The sequence below is a fragment of the Helicoverpa zea genome, chromosome 2, assembly GCF_022581195.2.
Source record: "Helicoverpa zea isolate HzStark_Cry1AcR chromosome 2, ilHelZeax1.1, whole genome shotgun sequence".
NCBI classification, from domain to species: Eukaryota; Metazoa; Arthropoda; class Insecta; order Lepidoptera; family Noctuidae; genus Helicoverpa; species Helicoverpa zea.
Genome location: NC_061453.1, coordinates 9,024,381 through 9,041,077, shown reverse-complemented (window position 1 = coordinate 9,041,077; position 16,697 = coordinate 9,024,381). Strand labels below are relative to the sequence as shown.

The 16,697-nt window shown below is 37.5% G+C and overlaps 3 protein-coding genes and 1 long non-coding RNA gene across 4 annotated transcripts; 1 reads left to right on the top strand and 3 right to left on the bottom strand.

Annotated features, from left to right (window-relative positions):
- Nucleotides 1–6,159: 6,159 nt before the first annotated feature.
- On the top strand, nucleotides 6,160–8,525 carry LOC124643662. The gene is made up of 2 exons (XR_006985961.1): nucleotides 6,160–6,359; nucleotides 8,270–8,525. It is a non-coding gene; the product is annotated as an uncharacterized LOC124643662 (long non-coding RNA).
- Nucleotides 7,223–11,477, bottom strand: LOC124643653 (follicle cell protein 3C-1). Its single transcript, XM_047182674.1, has 5 exons — nucleotides 11,216–11,477; nucleotides 10,921–11,127; nucleotides 10,402–10,565; nucleotides 9,168–9,350; nucleotides 7,223–8,409 (listed from the first exon to the last, which is right to left on the bottom strand). Exons 3-5 carry the CDS (start codon nucleotides 10,540–10,542, stop codon nucleotides 8,236–8,238), a joined length of 498 nt encoding a protein of 165 aa, XP_047038630.1. The 5' UTR covers nucleotides 10,543–10,565; nucleotides 10,921–11,127; nucleotides 11,216–11,477; the 3' UTR covers nucleotides 7,223–8,235.
- Nucleotides 11,478–14,641: 3,164 nt separating this feature from the next.
- LOC124644854 (hydroxyacyl-thioester dehydratase type 2, mitochondrial-like) lies at nucleotides 14,642–15,118 on the bottom strand. The gene has a single exon (XM_047184472.1). The coding sequence runs from the start codon at nucleotides 15,116–15,118 to the stop codon at nucleotides 14,642–14,644; it is 477 nt and encodes a 158-aa protein (XP_047040428.1).
- Nucleotides 14,992–16,682, bottom strand: LOC124636494 (armadillo repeat-containing protein 7-like). The gene is made up of 3 exons (XM_047172605.1): nucleotides 16,420–16,682; nucleotides 16,101–16,271; nucleotides 14,992–15,396 (listed from the first exon to the last, which is right to left on the bottom strand). The coding sequence occupies exons 1-3, from the start codon at nucleotides 16,526–16,528 to the stop codon at nucleotides 15,137–15,139; spliced, it is 540 nt and encodes a 179-aa protein (XP_047028561.1). The 5' UTR covers nucleotides 16,529–16,682; the 3' UTR covers nucleotides 14,992–15,136.
- Between the last annotated feature and the right edge of the window lie 15 nt (nucleotides 16,683–16,697).

Genomic DNA, 16,697 nt, shown 5'->3' with positions numbered 1-16,697 from the left:
TAGGTATAAGTTATAAGTGGAGGTGCGCAGGAGTGCACGGCGACAACGAGCCGTGGCCCTGACGATGACGTGCAAGGATTACACGCCTCGGTCACAGTTCTGATTTGATATCGTTTGTAGAAACTTGCGTACAATTTCTAGAAATACGTATATTTTTAGGTTACATCTTTAGCTGCACATTTATTTCCTGCTCTGTGAGGGGTGATTTTGCAAACTAGTAGCAAAACCAATAGCAGTAAGTACGTATATCTATCTATCAGATCTTATAAATAAAATTAATGCAGATAGCTTTTTCAGCAAACGCTCTAGTACAGTTAAAAATATTCAAATTCAATCCTATCTGAAAATCCTTTACCACAAACACTGACTAGATTAATCATCACAAGTTGTAGAAATATTTCATTAGGTATATTAGAAGTTGTTAACAATGACGAAAAGCCTCTATTAAATAGGTTCTTTATATCACTTACAGCTAAATAGACATTAAATTAAATCCTTCTGTCTGCGTTCATCCTGGTGAAACCAACAGCAGCCAATATTTTCTATACTTACGCGAGTTCCGTTAGTAAAATACCCTGCCGTATGAATAAGATTATTATGCACAGATTACCCCTTTCTAAAAGACCGAGGTACCGTACAAAGTTAATTAATAACACAATGCTAAAGAATCGATTAATAAACTTGTGTACATCCCGTTTTGCGCTTTACGATGAGGAGGCATTTAATTTAAATGATGGATTTCATTTGCGCCCACGCCGCTCTAATGTACGTAAGTCCCAAGACTTTTAGTGGTACCGGTGTAGTCACTAATAAAATATTTCTTTTTATGTCTTCCCCGAGCAACAACACGTTTGTGGGCAGGCTCGGTTGCGCAAGCGGCGGTGCATTCCGTGTTTCCGTGGCTCTGCTCTGTCCACGCCGGTCACCGCTCCAAAACCTGTCAATATAAATGTTATAACTACGATATTATAGACACTAGTATTAGAGGGCTAGAACTCTAGTTCAAGGCCAGTCTTTATGTTCTGTCATTTGATAACACATAATTTATGCCTGACGTAGCAGTAGGAAAGATAAACACTTGCAAGTTTTCTTACTTCGTATGAAGTGACTCCTTTCTCCTACCTTTTAATGTTTGTTGACAAAGCCTTTACGAGTGTACTTTGTACTAAACAATTAGAAAGGCGATGTTTAACTTATTAAATGTTGTGAGCTTTACAATCCGTGTTCTATAGCGATGAGTTTGTTCATCTCCCTTGTCTATGACGCACGCTGTTCTATTAGAACCCTAGGGGTTACTTACCTGAGATATAAAAGTAAACCTAGTTTTAAACTCACGATCGATAGACTTATACTATACTATCTCTCTATAACATTTCTAGATACTTAATTAATGCTTTCTGACTTCATAAAGAAATTTTGTAAAAAATGTCTCCACTTAGGGTTTGCATCGTTAGTAATAAGAATGAAAAAAATACAGCAGAAACGATTACACAAAAACTTAGTGAAATGGGCGTATATAGGTATCTCTACCTCATGTTTGTTCTCTTCTATTCAAACAGTTGACCACAGCAGTCTAAAAGACGTCTTAAAAATACTACAGATTTTTTGCTCGCGATAGTTAAATTTCAATATACCTGTAGTTGCCTACTTCGATATAATCATGACTTTTCTATTTGCTTTCTGGCAGTATCCAATTTCGAGGCTCTTTCAAAACCACGCCTTGCAATACCTACGTCTCGTTCGTGTTGCACCAAACTCTTATTAAAATCATTGAGCCTTCCTCATCTTTCATTGCTTTGCGGGAGAGTGGGAAAATGTGGTAACTAGGACAAACAAAATCGAATTATGGACCATTCAACACACAATGTAAGTTTTTTGTAAACCTGAAACAAACTTCATTAGTTCCGTAATCATCTACATTATAATAGTCGGAGCTTCTTTATTACTTTTTAAATTAAGTCTCCAAAGACAGGTTTTGTGTGGACTTTCCAACACCACCTGTACCTGTTCTTTCTATCTCTAAATTATTTTGGCTCTGCCGAGGAGCACGTCCATAGCGGCCTTAATCAATACCTACTACTCTGCCGTGCGGAGGTGATTGCTTTAATATACTTCTGCGCTACTTTTATTGTTAGACGTCGTATAGAAATATTCAAGAACCTAACCGGAAGTTTGATACGTGCCAACTTAGTTATTTTTTCCTTGTAACTGTAGTTTATCGATAAACTCTACTTTAAGGAAAAAGATTGTGAGATTTTTTACTAGTTGACATAACAATCGAATAGTTATCTAAGCTTTTGTAGCATAATAATATTTTACTTTCCTCTTCAAGGCATTATTAGTTACGTTTGCCTTAAAATGTTATGGATGCAATAATTAAACTGAGACGAGATATTATTAGGCTCTGTTAGTGTTTATATGTATGGGCATTACGTAAAGCCACACTGCTTGACCTTTCGCTGAAGCAGTTATTACCCGTATATTTGGTAGTTCATCAGTGTCGATGATGTATTCTCTAATAGCGCTTGACAATCGACATCATTTCTGAGATGGTAGTGTAACGTCGGTGTAGCGGCCTCGATTCACCCCACTGTCTCCGTAGTTTCCATTTGCAATAGCAAAAAGTTGTGAACGGTGGAGCGTCATCGGGCGGGGCGACATCGAGTGCCATTACGGGCAGCCAGCGCGCGCTGGCACGTCCCCGAAGCCGGCGCCGCGCCGCGCCGCTCGCGCCCGCCGCGCGCGCGCAGGGGTGGGCAGGCCTGCCACCGCGGCGAGGTTTTAATGATACATTGTTGGTCGCAGACAGGGGAACGGTTTGCGATATTGAGAAGTTCTTGCGCTCTGACTATGCCGACGCACTGCGCCCGCGCACACCGTTATCCTATTTCCTCTCCCTCCTTTATGTTCAACGCATTGTGATAGGCAGTATGTAACCATTGCTACGGCTTACGGTAGTTCGTCAAAGCGGTGTTTAAACGTAACTGCATCGCATTTTATGTTGTGAGCAATGAAAACGAACAATTAACTATGTAAGTACACTTACTAACATCTATACTGCTTACGTTCACCAGTGACTACTTCAGAAGGTAAAAAACTTCCTTATTATAGCTTTAGCACTTTGAGCAGCAGAATGATTCAGAGACTTAAGAATAAGCATTGAAAAATTTGATGAAAACAAGCAGTTTGTTTGCAGGTAATTTAGAGAAACATCTGTAGCTGTACCATCAAACGAATACTTCGGTAATTCCACCGCTTAGTCGACGAAGCGGCACTCCCACGTACGTAGTAAGTACACGAAGATAAGGTTTTTGCTTTCAGATAAAGATTACGAACTGGGGTATCATGCGGAATACCGAAATACCGATAATCTTCGAAAGGTTTCGCTCCAGACAAACCTCCATAGGCACTGATAATATCGTGATATGATTCTAACTTCACTCGTATTTGATACTGTGTAATCGTGGTCTCTATTGCAGAGATGCAATACTCGCATTTCCATGTACCTTACAGTGGTCAATATCCACGGCATCTTGGTGACCTCCTAGAAAGAAGTCCGAAGATTCCGCACTTTTGAACTATGGATTAGCTTCTAGCTTCTTGACTAAAGTTAAGTCCTTGTCCCACTATCTCTGAGAAGGATTGATGTATTCCCACGCTGCGGCGATTCCTAGCAAAGCTTTGCACGCGACCTAGTTGGAAGAGCTAACAGGGCTTTTAGTGCCAAACACATGCAACGTCTTCTCAAAGGAAATTAAACGATACAATTATTTTGCTTTTCCCAGATTTTCACGAACCATTGAAAAGTTACATACTTGCATAGTAATAAAAATTCACTTGTCGGTAAAACACTGCTGAATTTAACACAATGCCAAATGTGCATAGATTACCATCCTTGTGGCGAGTGTGGTCGATAACAGTACAGGGTCGGTTAGCTATAAAGTGTACGCCGAGTTAATATACCCGGGTGTAATGCATCCTAGCTGGCATGCTAGTGCATTCAGTACCGCAAGCGATTAGGATGGACTGCGGCCAAACGGAAAATCCCTGGTTTGGCAGTGTTCAGAGTTTTATGACAGCACGTTCTGCGACATTGTGCAGTTTAATTCTATTACACACAGACAACCTCGCCCAGTACGAGCTGACCTCGAAAAGGATCAAACCTAAACGGGACCTACTTATTTTGTCAAAAACAGCTATTTCTAATACAGCTTTTTAAAAGCTAACTATTTTGCCTTCAAACGCTAGTCTTAACAGCTAAATAAATCAAAAGGTCTACGAATAGATGGTCATAAAGGTGGCCACAAAAGCCGGAGTTTTAGAGCCCTTCAGAAAGTGTGTCGACGGGGCGGGCCCCCCGCGCCCCCGCGCCTCGCTCATCACCCGCGGCGCGCTGGAAAACGTCCATGTATGCATTTTATAGTTTTCCGTTGAACTGTGAACGTCATTATTGCGCAGGTACCACAACGTCGGAAGGCGTCGTAAACGCTCACACACCTAAGAAATAAACGTCGTATGGTACTGTGTGCTAGATTGATACTAAATGCTGCATTGTGTTCATATTGTAGTGTTTACCTATGGATTCGCGTAGGTTACCAATTTCCTAATAGACTAGCAGTATCCATAAGATCTTTTGTACAAGAATATAGAATTGTAGTCTCCGGACTACTTAATGTTAATTGTTCCTGGGAACTAGGTCAATTAGTTTAGTATCTATTGCACTTTGCACCATATTTCTAGATTCCATGTATTTTTTCCAGTACCTATATTCAGATCCTCTTTACTCCAATTTATGGGTATGGATAGATGTTTAAACCACAACCCAGATAATAGGTGACAATAAGAATTTTCTTGATTTAGGTATACTTAGCGTATTTCAGGTAGGAAAAGTTCAGACTGAAACAAACGCCGAAAAAAAAACCTATAGGATTCCAGTTAACTGACTGCCCCGTAAAAGTCTGTTTGGTCTGTAAATGTCTGTGGCTCTACGTACGTCATAAAGAATAATATAGGATTAATGTAATATCCCATAAGCAAAACTTAATTTTAATGTTCAATGAGTCTGTTTTTGCGTTATTGCTTACAGATTACATGTAAAGGCTATTTTGTTATGTAATTTAATAGTTATTAACTAATCCAGGAGTATAGTTATCGGCACGGATATTGAGCCCTGACCTTCACCTGCGCAGAAGCGATTTATTGGTTTATTGCCTTATGTGTACAGTGCGCAAAGCGTTCTCCACTCTTCCGCCGAGAGCTCAATATCCGTGCCGATAACTATAACTAATTGAAAATATAAAATACCCCTACAGACTGAACTCATGCTGTAACGTAGGTACCTACGTACGCAATGGAATCATATTCCTGTAATGGAACTTACTCAACCGAGCTATAATACATAAAAGATTGGCAACATTCCTGCAATGAAGGTAGTTTCGAAGCGAATGCAATAAAGCTCAGTAGTTCACATACCTTTAAAAGCCTATACTTACAATTTCAACCAATAAGTCACAGTTAGAGTTCATTGGAATTAATACCCCGAGCGACGGAGGGCAGCGCAGCAGTGCTGGCCACTGGAGGTAGGGGGAAGGGGTAGACGGGAGGGGGGATGTTGCGCAACGCATTACAATAACGCGACGCTACGTGCCGCCTGCGCCCGCGCCGCGCCGGGGTCACACGCCGATTCGGGGAACACTCGCGCTCGAACTTACACCTCGCCAGGGTTGTTGGTCGCGATCAATGTGATCACGCAACTACACGGGTGAACTAGCTACGGCCTACGACCTATTACGTAGCACCATAACGGAGTGTATCGAAGCATCGGTACACATACTAGTCGTGACTTAGCAATAAACTAATCCAATAATAAAGCATCTTACAGGATGTCGGAGATGTCCTCGCGTCATTTATAATTCGCACCCTCATCATGATGACTGTATCAAGTACGGTACTTACTTAGGTACCAAGATGCACAGTGTATGTACACAACAAGGTAAATAAATCTGCGATCCATAATTACATTGTAATTACAATCTGACATTGTACTTAATTTGTTCGTCATTGCAACCCTATTTAATGTATACGTAGCATTAGTCAAGTAAGAGTAATGAGTATCTCTTGAGCTGTGACGCTAAAGTCCTTATCAGTCGGTCACACGCGCGAATCAGGGATCCGGGAGGCATGTGTACTCGTGACATTAGGCTTATCTACTTTATCTATGAGGCAAAGGATTGGATTCGCTCTTATATCAAAATCGTAACTCAAATGTCTCAAATGTGTACATGAAACTGATTTTTAAACCCTGAATTATTTCAGTGCACTCTTTAAAAAATATTGGCAACAGGATTGTATTCGCTAAGGTACGTCCACACTCCATTCAGCATAATAATGAGTTTCAGAGAATTGGCAACCGAAATTATAACGTGGATGAGCGTGCTTTACCTCAGGGTAGCTGCAGTTTGACTTCATGAGAAGTCAATTAAATATAATGTGAGTATTCAGTATTCTCCATTAGTTACGGTGGAGTACCTACATTCGCCTTGCGTCATCAATTTGTTAATTAGTATCAATGAGCGAAGAGAAAAGTCAGACACGTTTAGGTAGTCTGGCAGCGTAGACCCGGAGCCTGTCATCGTAACATCTCTTGTCGGTGGGGACAGGTTGTTTGAATAAGGAATAATTTAGCTATGATTGAGACGCGTGTGCTATTATTAGTCGGTCGTTAGGTGCCAAAACGTTTTAGTCGTGTAATAGAGAAGCAGCCAGTGTCCCAGCTGTCCACGCAAGGATGCGCGGGCGACGCGCGTTTCTTTTAGAAAGTGGCACGTGTCGGGGTTGTTCACCCTACGCGATCCGGGTCAGGCGCCTCGCCCCCCGCGCCGCGCGCCCTCTCCGCGCCCGCAGCGTACGTCTAGCTACAGCTATGTATTTCACTTGATGTGAGTGTACTAGTCCTTGATAAGGGAACTTCATTGACACCATAATCCAGAACCGGGTCAGCGGATAAGGCACTCCTCGGCGCGCCCACCGGCGCCCGCGCAGGACCACGCCGACAGACGCGCGGGACCGCGTGCGTGCGCAAAAATAGATAATATATGCTAACACATGCCAGAGTCGCGTAAATACAATCCTTACGTAAAAATAAAACGTGGCCAAATTGAATTCTTAACACTTGCTACGTCAAGTTCAGTTAGATAACATGTTTGTTAAAACCAGATGCCAGTAGGTATTAGTACTTACTTTATTAAGCAATAAACTAGGTTTAATAAATAATTTACATAAATTATACAATTACATGAGTTAGCAATGCATTTAAAGTTTGCAATTTCATTGAATTCGTTTATTAGAAAACAAATTAACTGCGCATTCTAATAGCATGTCTACATATCTATACATAGATAATAAAAGAAAGCAGATTACAAATGCACTACCATTACATTAACTTAAGTACTTACACTTTTTATTGAAATTAATTATAATCATTAATTGGATATTAACTAATGTGATGAGCGTGCTTTCCTACCGCTATCAGAATAATTATGCTAGGTTTGTCGAACTAAAATGTATTACTTACATAGGTACTTACACTACTGGCACTTCTGCCACATTATAAAAATAAATAATTAACCCAAATATTACTTACATCCTAGATGCAGACGCCTATAAAAATATAGCATGAATTCTATTTCATCTAATGTCCCTTTTATCCACATTAGAAAAAATTACTACATCAAGATTTGCGAAGGAACATTATCACAACTCAAGCGCGTTGAAAATTACAAAGTAGGTAACTACGATATTTTTATACCTAAAGATTGAACATAGACACAGCACTTTAATAAGGCATCACAAGGAAATGTCCGCGCGTTCGACTTTGGTCCTCAACAAATTGTACTCGTGTACGTTTTGACAAATTGACTTCATGATTGACTCCGCTGTCTCATTATTATAGCAACAATTGCTAATAATTAAAAATGCTCGACGTAAACTTACTTCCCTACATAGGTACCTAAATGTTATAAAAGTACAGAGTAACAATTCTAAAACGAACATTATGTTTCTAGCTAGGTGTATCCCCAGTGAGATTCATGAATTAGGAAGTATGTATCTATGTGTCTATTAGATGTGAATGCAAACCCCACTCATACCATTATGATAAGTTTACAAATTATAAAAACGTAAATGTCAACTTATAAAACGAAACTAGGTATCTGCCATTACGTATGTCGGAATCCTTCAGCACTTATGATGTTCTCCATCGGTGCAACAGAACTCCTTGCCTGCCGAGAAGCTGGTGGGCGTCCATTCACCGCCGCAGTTCTTTATGAAGAGGAACGCCTTTTCTCTGTGCACGTCGCGTTCCACCGCCCCGCAGATGACAGGGCCGGCTCGAGGGAGATACTTCAAGATCTATAGATTTAAAAAAGTGACTGATAAATCAAATATGCTGGTTATGTACTAAAACAGAGTGAGAAGGTGTGTAATGAATAGAAGCTAAATTATAATAATAAATTGATTGTTCGTAAGTTGTTGGCAATTTTTCCATTCTCTATTCCTTGCCAACGAACTGAGACTTCGATAAACTGCAAAGTTGAACCAAAATCTCCAGGCCAGTAACAACTAGAGGCTTGCTTTTGTGTTACACTAACATACTTAAGTACAAATTGCAGTCAATTGTTTGAAGTATCACTGGTAGTTCAATCTAAAGAACGGCCTGGTGCAGACAGATGATCAACGTCCAGACCTCTAATCTAATCTCCGTGTGCGTGTATGACAAGGAGTAACTGATTAAAGATAAATACTTATAACAATACATATGTATTAGTGTTCACCGCCAACCTTCAGGTAACCATTTGATTCCTATTGTTATGATTACTTGCGACAGAACGCGGTGACCTCTATTATGGCAGCTAATTACAATCAAGGGCCGCGAGGTTATGCGTAAAACGTATCATGTTTACTTATGCGAAATTAATCAGCTCATTAAACAAATATTTGCTGAAGCAGGATTATTGAACTCGACTATACTCAACTTGGTTTGAACCATATCAATTTGTAACATAGGTTAAAAATATAAAAAATATTCGGCTTTCAATTTATCCAACGGTTTGAGAAACGATCCCTTTCCAAATGCAAAATTACATAGGTATATCAAGTCTGGTACTTACCACATCAAGACATCGGCTGACGCAGCTCTTGAATCCTCCCGTGCCGCAGGGCAGGCTGGGTGAGTCGGTGTCGTAGGTGACCACGGGCTCACCCTGAGGAGGACCGCGGGGACGACTGCGACGGTTGTTCTCCTTGATACCGACCTGCTGCGACAGGAACACACCACACTGACATGGCTCCAGCTGAAATAGGAACACCGAAACTGTTTATTGCGCATACACTTAAAAATAAAATTAAACTTGGAATAGAGCATGATCTTTTTGAATTTTGCTGACTTTTCTGGGTTGGACCGCTTAGGAGGTTCGTTAAAGTCGTTAATTTTTATGTAAAAGACCATTGGTTTGAAATATATTTTTCCAAATACAAGCTCAAAAGGAGAACAGTAAACTAACATACGTAGGTACACAATGTCCTTAGCCTTATAATACGGACCGCATTCTAGGACGATACTCAAGTCTAGTCAGATGTCATTATAAACATACCTATTATGAATAAATTAAGATCGGAATAAAGGTTGAAAGGTGGAAACTGGAAGTCCATTAAGTATGTTTAAGCTTTTCTGGAAAATCTACAGAAGAACGTGATAGCCGCACCGGTCTTTCCGTAGCACAATCAAATACCTATATATGTATACTTGTAAAGTTCTTTGTTTTTCAAACAAGATGTGAGCTTCCTAATGGTAGTTAGCGCATCAGCCTTAATTACCTGTACAGCAGTAATCCTGACGCCACGATAACATCGTAGCCTTGACCATAAAGCAAGGTTGAATTGTAGCAAAAATACATAAAACCAGTAAAATAATGACAATGATGAATGATTCATATACTTAAGTACTTAGTATCGTGGTACTTACGCAGGTACATTGTCAGTTATTACTGTACTGCACTTGATTTATACATCAAGCTAGGTCTACTAGGCTAGGTATACATATACAACTAGTTCCATTTGAAAATTACGGACAACTTAGAATTCTAACAAACTTTGCATTCAATTTTTTACTAATAGTAATGTTACCTACCTTTATTTTCAGAGTTAGTGCAGAAAAGTCTTAATTAAGTAGGTACTCTTGGTTCAGAGAGTATACAACAATGACAACAATGACTTCAATAATTGGGTAGGTACGGTCAGCAACAAAACCCCATCAACACTATTTAAATAACATTAATCGCCTTTTTTTACATTACCTGAGTAACTGAAAACATGATAATCTCAATATCAGAAAATTTACAGTACCTCTTCATAATCGTCATCGTAGTTATTTTCTTCCTCAGAGGGGGCGCTCACATAGTTCTCTCGTTTGGTCTTCTTCTTGGCTTCAGATGTTACTGTCAGGAACAGACACACTGCTAGAAGTAGCCACTGGACTCCACGCATTTTGATAATGTCGAAGATAGAACCTGTAACAAGTCATTCGGTGAAAATTTTTAATATTTTATGTAAACAGAAAACTTATCAGCCCTTTATTTAAGTACTTTCCTGCACCTACCTACTTGAAATTGAGAAAAAACTTTTTTAAGAAAAAAATGGATTCGATTATATACCTTACCCACCTTAAACCTTCTCCTAAGTGTGATAAATTCTAAGCTGAAAATATGCTTTCCAAACGTGAGATAATCGCGCACACGCATAGGTACCTACCTACAGGTCAAAGTGAGAACCTCGTTTTTAGTTGGTCCCTGACCCTATAGGACAATCCACAGGCCTCCTCAACAACATCCACTATCACAAGCTCCCAAAAAAAATGTTTCTTACCTTCTAAAAAATCTTCCAAGAGGTGACCGCCACACCTTCTCCTCTTCAGACAATCACATCACTGACCAAACTTTTCAAAACTACACTAAACTTATATTCAGTTAGAATCAAAATTATCTACTCATTCCATCTCTAAGTCCGGGTAAATATCCAAGTAAACATTGCTAAGTCAGCAGTTTGGCCGCACAACGAAACGTGCCTGAATTACTAGAGGCGATATGTTTTACGTGAATATATCTAGGTAATCTTTCCGCGTAATAAACGTGATTGAGAATTGTTCAAAGATAAGTTTCACCTTAACAAAGTAATGTGTGAATTCCAGGTCATATTATGTAGGTACCTTCTGATCAAATACCTTTCTAAACATACGTAGTTTTAAGGTATTTTAATAAATACCTTATACTTATAATAATACTTGTACTAATGTATTCACTATAATATTCCTTGTTTCGAGATACATTTTTTCGGTGGAAATGTTTCCTTACCGCTGTGGTTCTTCTTACACTTAAATTAAAAAATTAAATTATAAATTTAAAAAACCCCCGACCCAAAAAAAAACACGCAATTATTATGACAAAAGGTTAAAAACGCTAAACCCTATAAAAAGCAAAAAATAACTTTTAACACTACGTAAGTACCAACTAAAGCATGTCAGACTAAACTAAATTTTGTCGTGTCGGGGGACCGCTCTAATTTATTAGCCTAACGTTAGAAGTAATTATATACTACTACATTACATATACTTCTTATAACTTTTTATACAATTTTGTTTAGATACGTGTTTTTTTTTTATACGAATGTTGTAATTAGGTATCATTTGATTTATGTAAGTATGTATTTTTAAAGGTAAAAAGCGGTCCCCCGACACGTCAAAATTTAGTTTAGTCTGACATGCTTTAGTTGGTACTTACGTAGTGTTAAAAGTTATTTTTTGCTTTTTATAGGGTTTAGCGTTTTTAACCTTTTGTCATAATAATTGCGTGTTTTTTTTTGGGTCGGGGGTTTTTTAAATTTATAATTTAATTTTATTTCATGCTTTTTGAAGGAGCTCCTTAATTTTTCCTTCTTTCATTTAATTTCTTTTATTTTAAGATGGGGTCGCTATATGCGATCTCGGCCAAAAGAAGCTGTTTAACAATCCTCATGACAAACCAGCTCTGGGAGAATGCACAGATTGAGAAACAACAAAGATTAACTTTTGGTCATTCTAGATTTTCAGCAAAAATATAAATCGGTTTATCCGTTTCATTCCGGCATTCCAGGGTTTCATCCGCCACATCCCATTTCCAGCATCAGGTTCTCGTCAATCAGAAACATGAAGAGAACTCGTCAAGACAAATTCAACGAGCCCAAACTCGATGGGTTTACTAAACGGCAGTTCAGGGTTACGTCTCCTATCTTCGTGTCCTAACAGCAGACCAGCTCAGTGGTTCCAGAAGACATTAGTATTTCAAATTTCAGATCCCACATATGCTTGCAAGTAAACTGAGCGTGTAACATTCCTATCACACCTAACAAACGAGCTGATGACCTTGAAGACCTGAACCGATTTCCACCAAACATAGCTAAGAACACTCCCGAATGACATTCCTTTCAAACAAAAAAAACCGCATTACAATCGGATCATCCGTTTGGGAGCTACGATGCCACATACACACACACACACACACACACACACAGACACGTCAAACTTATAACACCCCGTCGTTTTTGCGTCGGGGGTTAAAAAGGAGAGGGTCTCAGACTTTGGTTCTACTATAGCCCCTTGTGTAATTAGGCCGCAACAACTCTTTCGAATAATCCGCATCCAGAATGATTAAGAAGCGCGGAATAATACTTGAGGCGCAACAGACTTGTATGGTAATGATGCTATAAACTAGCCCTTAGATAACTATTGATTTCTGGGTAGATTTGACTGAAAAATTATTGATGTGATAAATTAAAAAAACATTTACTGATGATGCTGTTTTATTTTCTACATTAATGTAAGAAATACTTTAAGAATCGACGAAAAAAATATGAAATATTGACGAATCTACACATTCAATAATCTACCTGAATCTATAATATTTGCCAAAGTCAAGTGTTCATTACACAAGTTTAATTCACAGCCTTCCCAATCATAGAATTTTTAGTCTCTAATATCTATACTGAAGCAAATTCATCTAGCAACTAGCAATGCCATTAATAAAATTTGAAAGACCTAACACTACATAAATACTATGAGTAATAAACATTTATAGTACATTGACACTACACAATAACTATAAATTAAGCAAATAAAGCGTAAATGGAGGAAAAAAAAGTCACAAAAACAGAGGGCAAAGTTTAATAAAAAAAAACAAAACTGTCTGTAACAGCTCAAGAAGTTATGTAAAACATAAAGGGTTTACATTACATCATAGCATATACAATGTCATGATGATCACATTTCATGTGATTTGGCGGCACAAAAGAAAAACAAGGATAAGAAAACAACAAATATTTACGAATAACTAACAGAAAGGTAATATTAAAACAAAATCTAGCATGCTAAAGTACGAGATAACATTAAGTCTGACGATGGTGTTATACATCACTAAGAAATTACTTTAAAGATTTAATTTACACAGTAAGTTCTAAAAACGTTGTAGGATTCTTTCTTTTTCTTATTTATATGATTCATCAGATTTAAAAAGTTCATTTGCAATTGTAGTGCAGTTCATTTAAGTATGATAATTAATTTTAGTGTCATGTTAAAGTATTACGCAAGTATCACGAGTAAGCACAGCGATCAGCAAAAGGCACCAACTAAAGTTCAATATTTGATATCTCAGAAAATGTTAACCTGGTGCAAAACTGTTCAATGTGGCAGTGATTTGTTTCATCATTACAATCATCACAATGGAGACATAGAAGGCTCATTAATAGAGATTCAGTACATTAGGTAAAATTCTAACATTTTTGTTGAGCCTGATAAAAAAGTTTGAGCATTTATGTACTTAATAATACTTTATATTACAGGTATATGGCCAACTTCCTATTCCATGTCAATGAACAAAATACCAAAAACATTTTCAATAGCAAAAACACTGCTGTCAAAAGAATGATACATCAAAACATTTTTCGTAATTTGCCATTGTGATGTGACTGACAAAATTGTAAATGGTAATTGTAAAGGGGACATGATTTTGGCAAGATAAGTAATTATCACAAGATAGAATACGAAATTACTGCTGAAAAATATTATGCATTGAATAAGTAAAATGCTTGTTTATATTTTGTGTGATAATGCATCAATTCATACATTCTGCTGCCAAAGTTTATGAATATAGTTTAGGTAATGTTTGTTGATAGGTGATCTAGTCGCTATCAGTCTTAATTAATTATAGACTATGAAAATTGTATAATAATGGACAATCACATGGACAGATTCAAGATACAACTGCAGCATGCTTGGTGTTAAATTACTAAATACTACCTTGAAGGTACTGAGTTATCTAATTAAAACTAAGTAATTGTACTTGACAGTTTATATTACTTGATTTAATGGATTTATTGGCACATAAGACAGACTATCATAAAACTTTCAAGTTTCTAATAGCTTTTTATTTTATCTAGTTTATATTTTAAGGATTTCATAAATTATGAATTCAAAATCCACATAGCATTACTAAAAGATTTCCTTAACATTTAAAACTTAACCCTATGAAATAAGTTACTCTATAATTAACTTAAATCTCTAACAGTCTTTGGCCAACATAAGTTTAGCCTCACCCTCAAACACAACCTTTTTTTCTTCCTCCACAATGCAATAAAACTTCACTTTGAGGATCTTCCTCACATCAACAAGTTCTACACTTATGGTAAGTTTCTCACCAACAAAGCATTTGTTAGGGAACTTCATAGTTTGTGACACAAGTACAGTGCCCGGGCCGGGCAGGTGTGTGCCAATCAGTCCGGCCACCAAGCCGTTAAGAAGTGCTCCATGCACTATTGGCCTCTTGTTGCCATTGTTCTGGTGCAAATAGTTATGGTCACTTGTGAGGTTGGAGAATGCATCCAAATCTTTCTGAGTCAATGTTTTCTGTATGCGAATCTTGTCTCCTGCTTTGAATGCAGTATTACTGAAGGTAGTAGTGTGAATTTTGCATATTTTTTGGTAATTTTTGTTATTTACCACAATGTAAGGGAATCTGTTTGACAGCATTTTGTTCATTTTGTAAGCTGGCTTTATTCAAACATCTTCTTTTGTACCACAGACATCTTGCAAGTATAAAGTGGCTAAGTTTACCAATCTCTTATCATTTGAGTTCTGAATATCACGAATATGCTTAATAACTTCTGTTGTGGTGATTTCAGCCTTGGTTTGATTATTGTTAAGATAATACAAAGTAGTGATTGTGTCTGCTAAGATATCATTATGGTTTAATTTCAGTAATGCAATAATCGGCTTCAGCCCAGACTGTGTAACTATGTACTCGGCATTCAAGGGATCTGAAAAATAAAAGTATAATATCAATAGTAAATAAAATAAGCAATATTTGAGTTAAAAAAATGGTCAAGTGTAGGTTGATTCATGTATAAACACTACAATATTGATAAACACATTTGTTTTAATATATATCAACTTCATAATTACAACTTTCTAGCTATTACAGTTCTTGAGCGACACAGCCTGGTGAGAGACAAATGGACGGATAAACAGCTGGAGAAATCCTAGAGATAGGGTTCCGAACAGAACCTAACAATATACATAGTATAAAAACGAATCAGCCCAACCATAGATTTCAAAATAATAAAAAATAGGTCATGTACTACTTATGTATATTTGATACTAACTTCTGCCAGCGGTTTCACCCGCATCCCGTGGGAATTACTTCCCGTACGGGGATAAAAACTAGCCTATCTCGATAAATTCCTTCCTCGATAAATGGGCTATCTAACACTGAAAGAAATTTTCAAATCGGACCAGTAGTTCCTGAGATTAGCGCGTTCAAACAAACAAACAAACAATCAAACAAACAAACTCTTCAGCTTTATAATATTATTATAGATTAGTTTTTTACTTTGGGTTTCTACAACCTGTGTGTATATGAATAAAATTACTATAGTTTTGTTCCATTATATAACTTGGATGCTCAGGCTATGCCTACTGCAGGTTCTAATAAATAGTGATATAAAATAATAAAATCTCTTACCACAGCATAAATTGCAGATACCAGCAGAGGCAAAATGAAGCAGTTGCTCATTACTTTCATTTTTTATAACGTGAAGAAAAATGTCTAGGACACCAACGTCTCTGATGTACTGGTAGTTGATAGGATCGTATGCAAAATTTGCCAAATTCGCTAAAACTTGGCATTTAGCATCTGTAATAAACACCAAGAATGTTACGTGAGTCAGGTTCAAATAAAATTTTAATGGGATAACGTGCAATGTTTTATGATCTATCTATATTCTAAATAAAACAGCGTTTGTATATAAAAGAACAATATCTCTCAAGTAGAAGATATTTACCATACGAAGAAGAATGCAAATATTCATCCACTAGAAGCGACAAAAAGTTCTCTCGATCTGTCCCATTTTCAGGAGTACGTTTCTGAAGTTGAGCCTTACTACTAAACATTGAAAAGTTAGGGTTTCAGTCCAATATATTCAATGCTCAAACGTGAAAAATTACTATTGAAAAGGATTCAAATCCCAATTAATCACTCGCGCGCCATTCTGAAATAGTAAATTAAATCCACCATCTTGAATTCTTTCATTCCTTTCATTTTCTTTTGACATTTCATGGA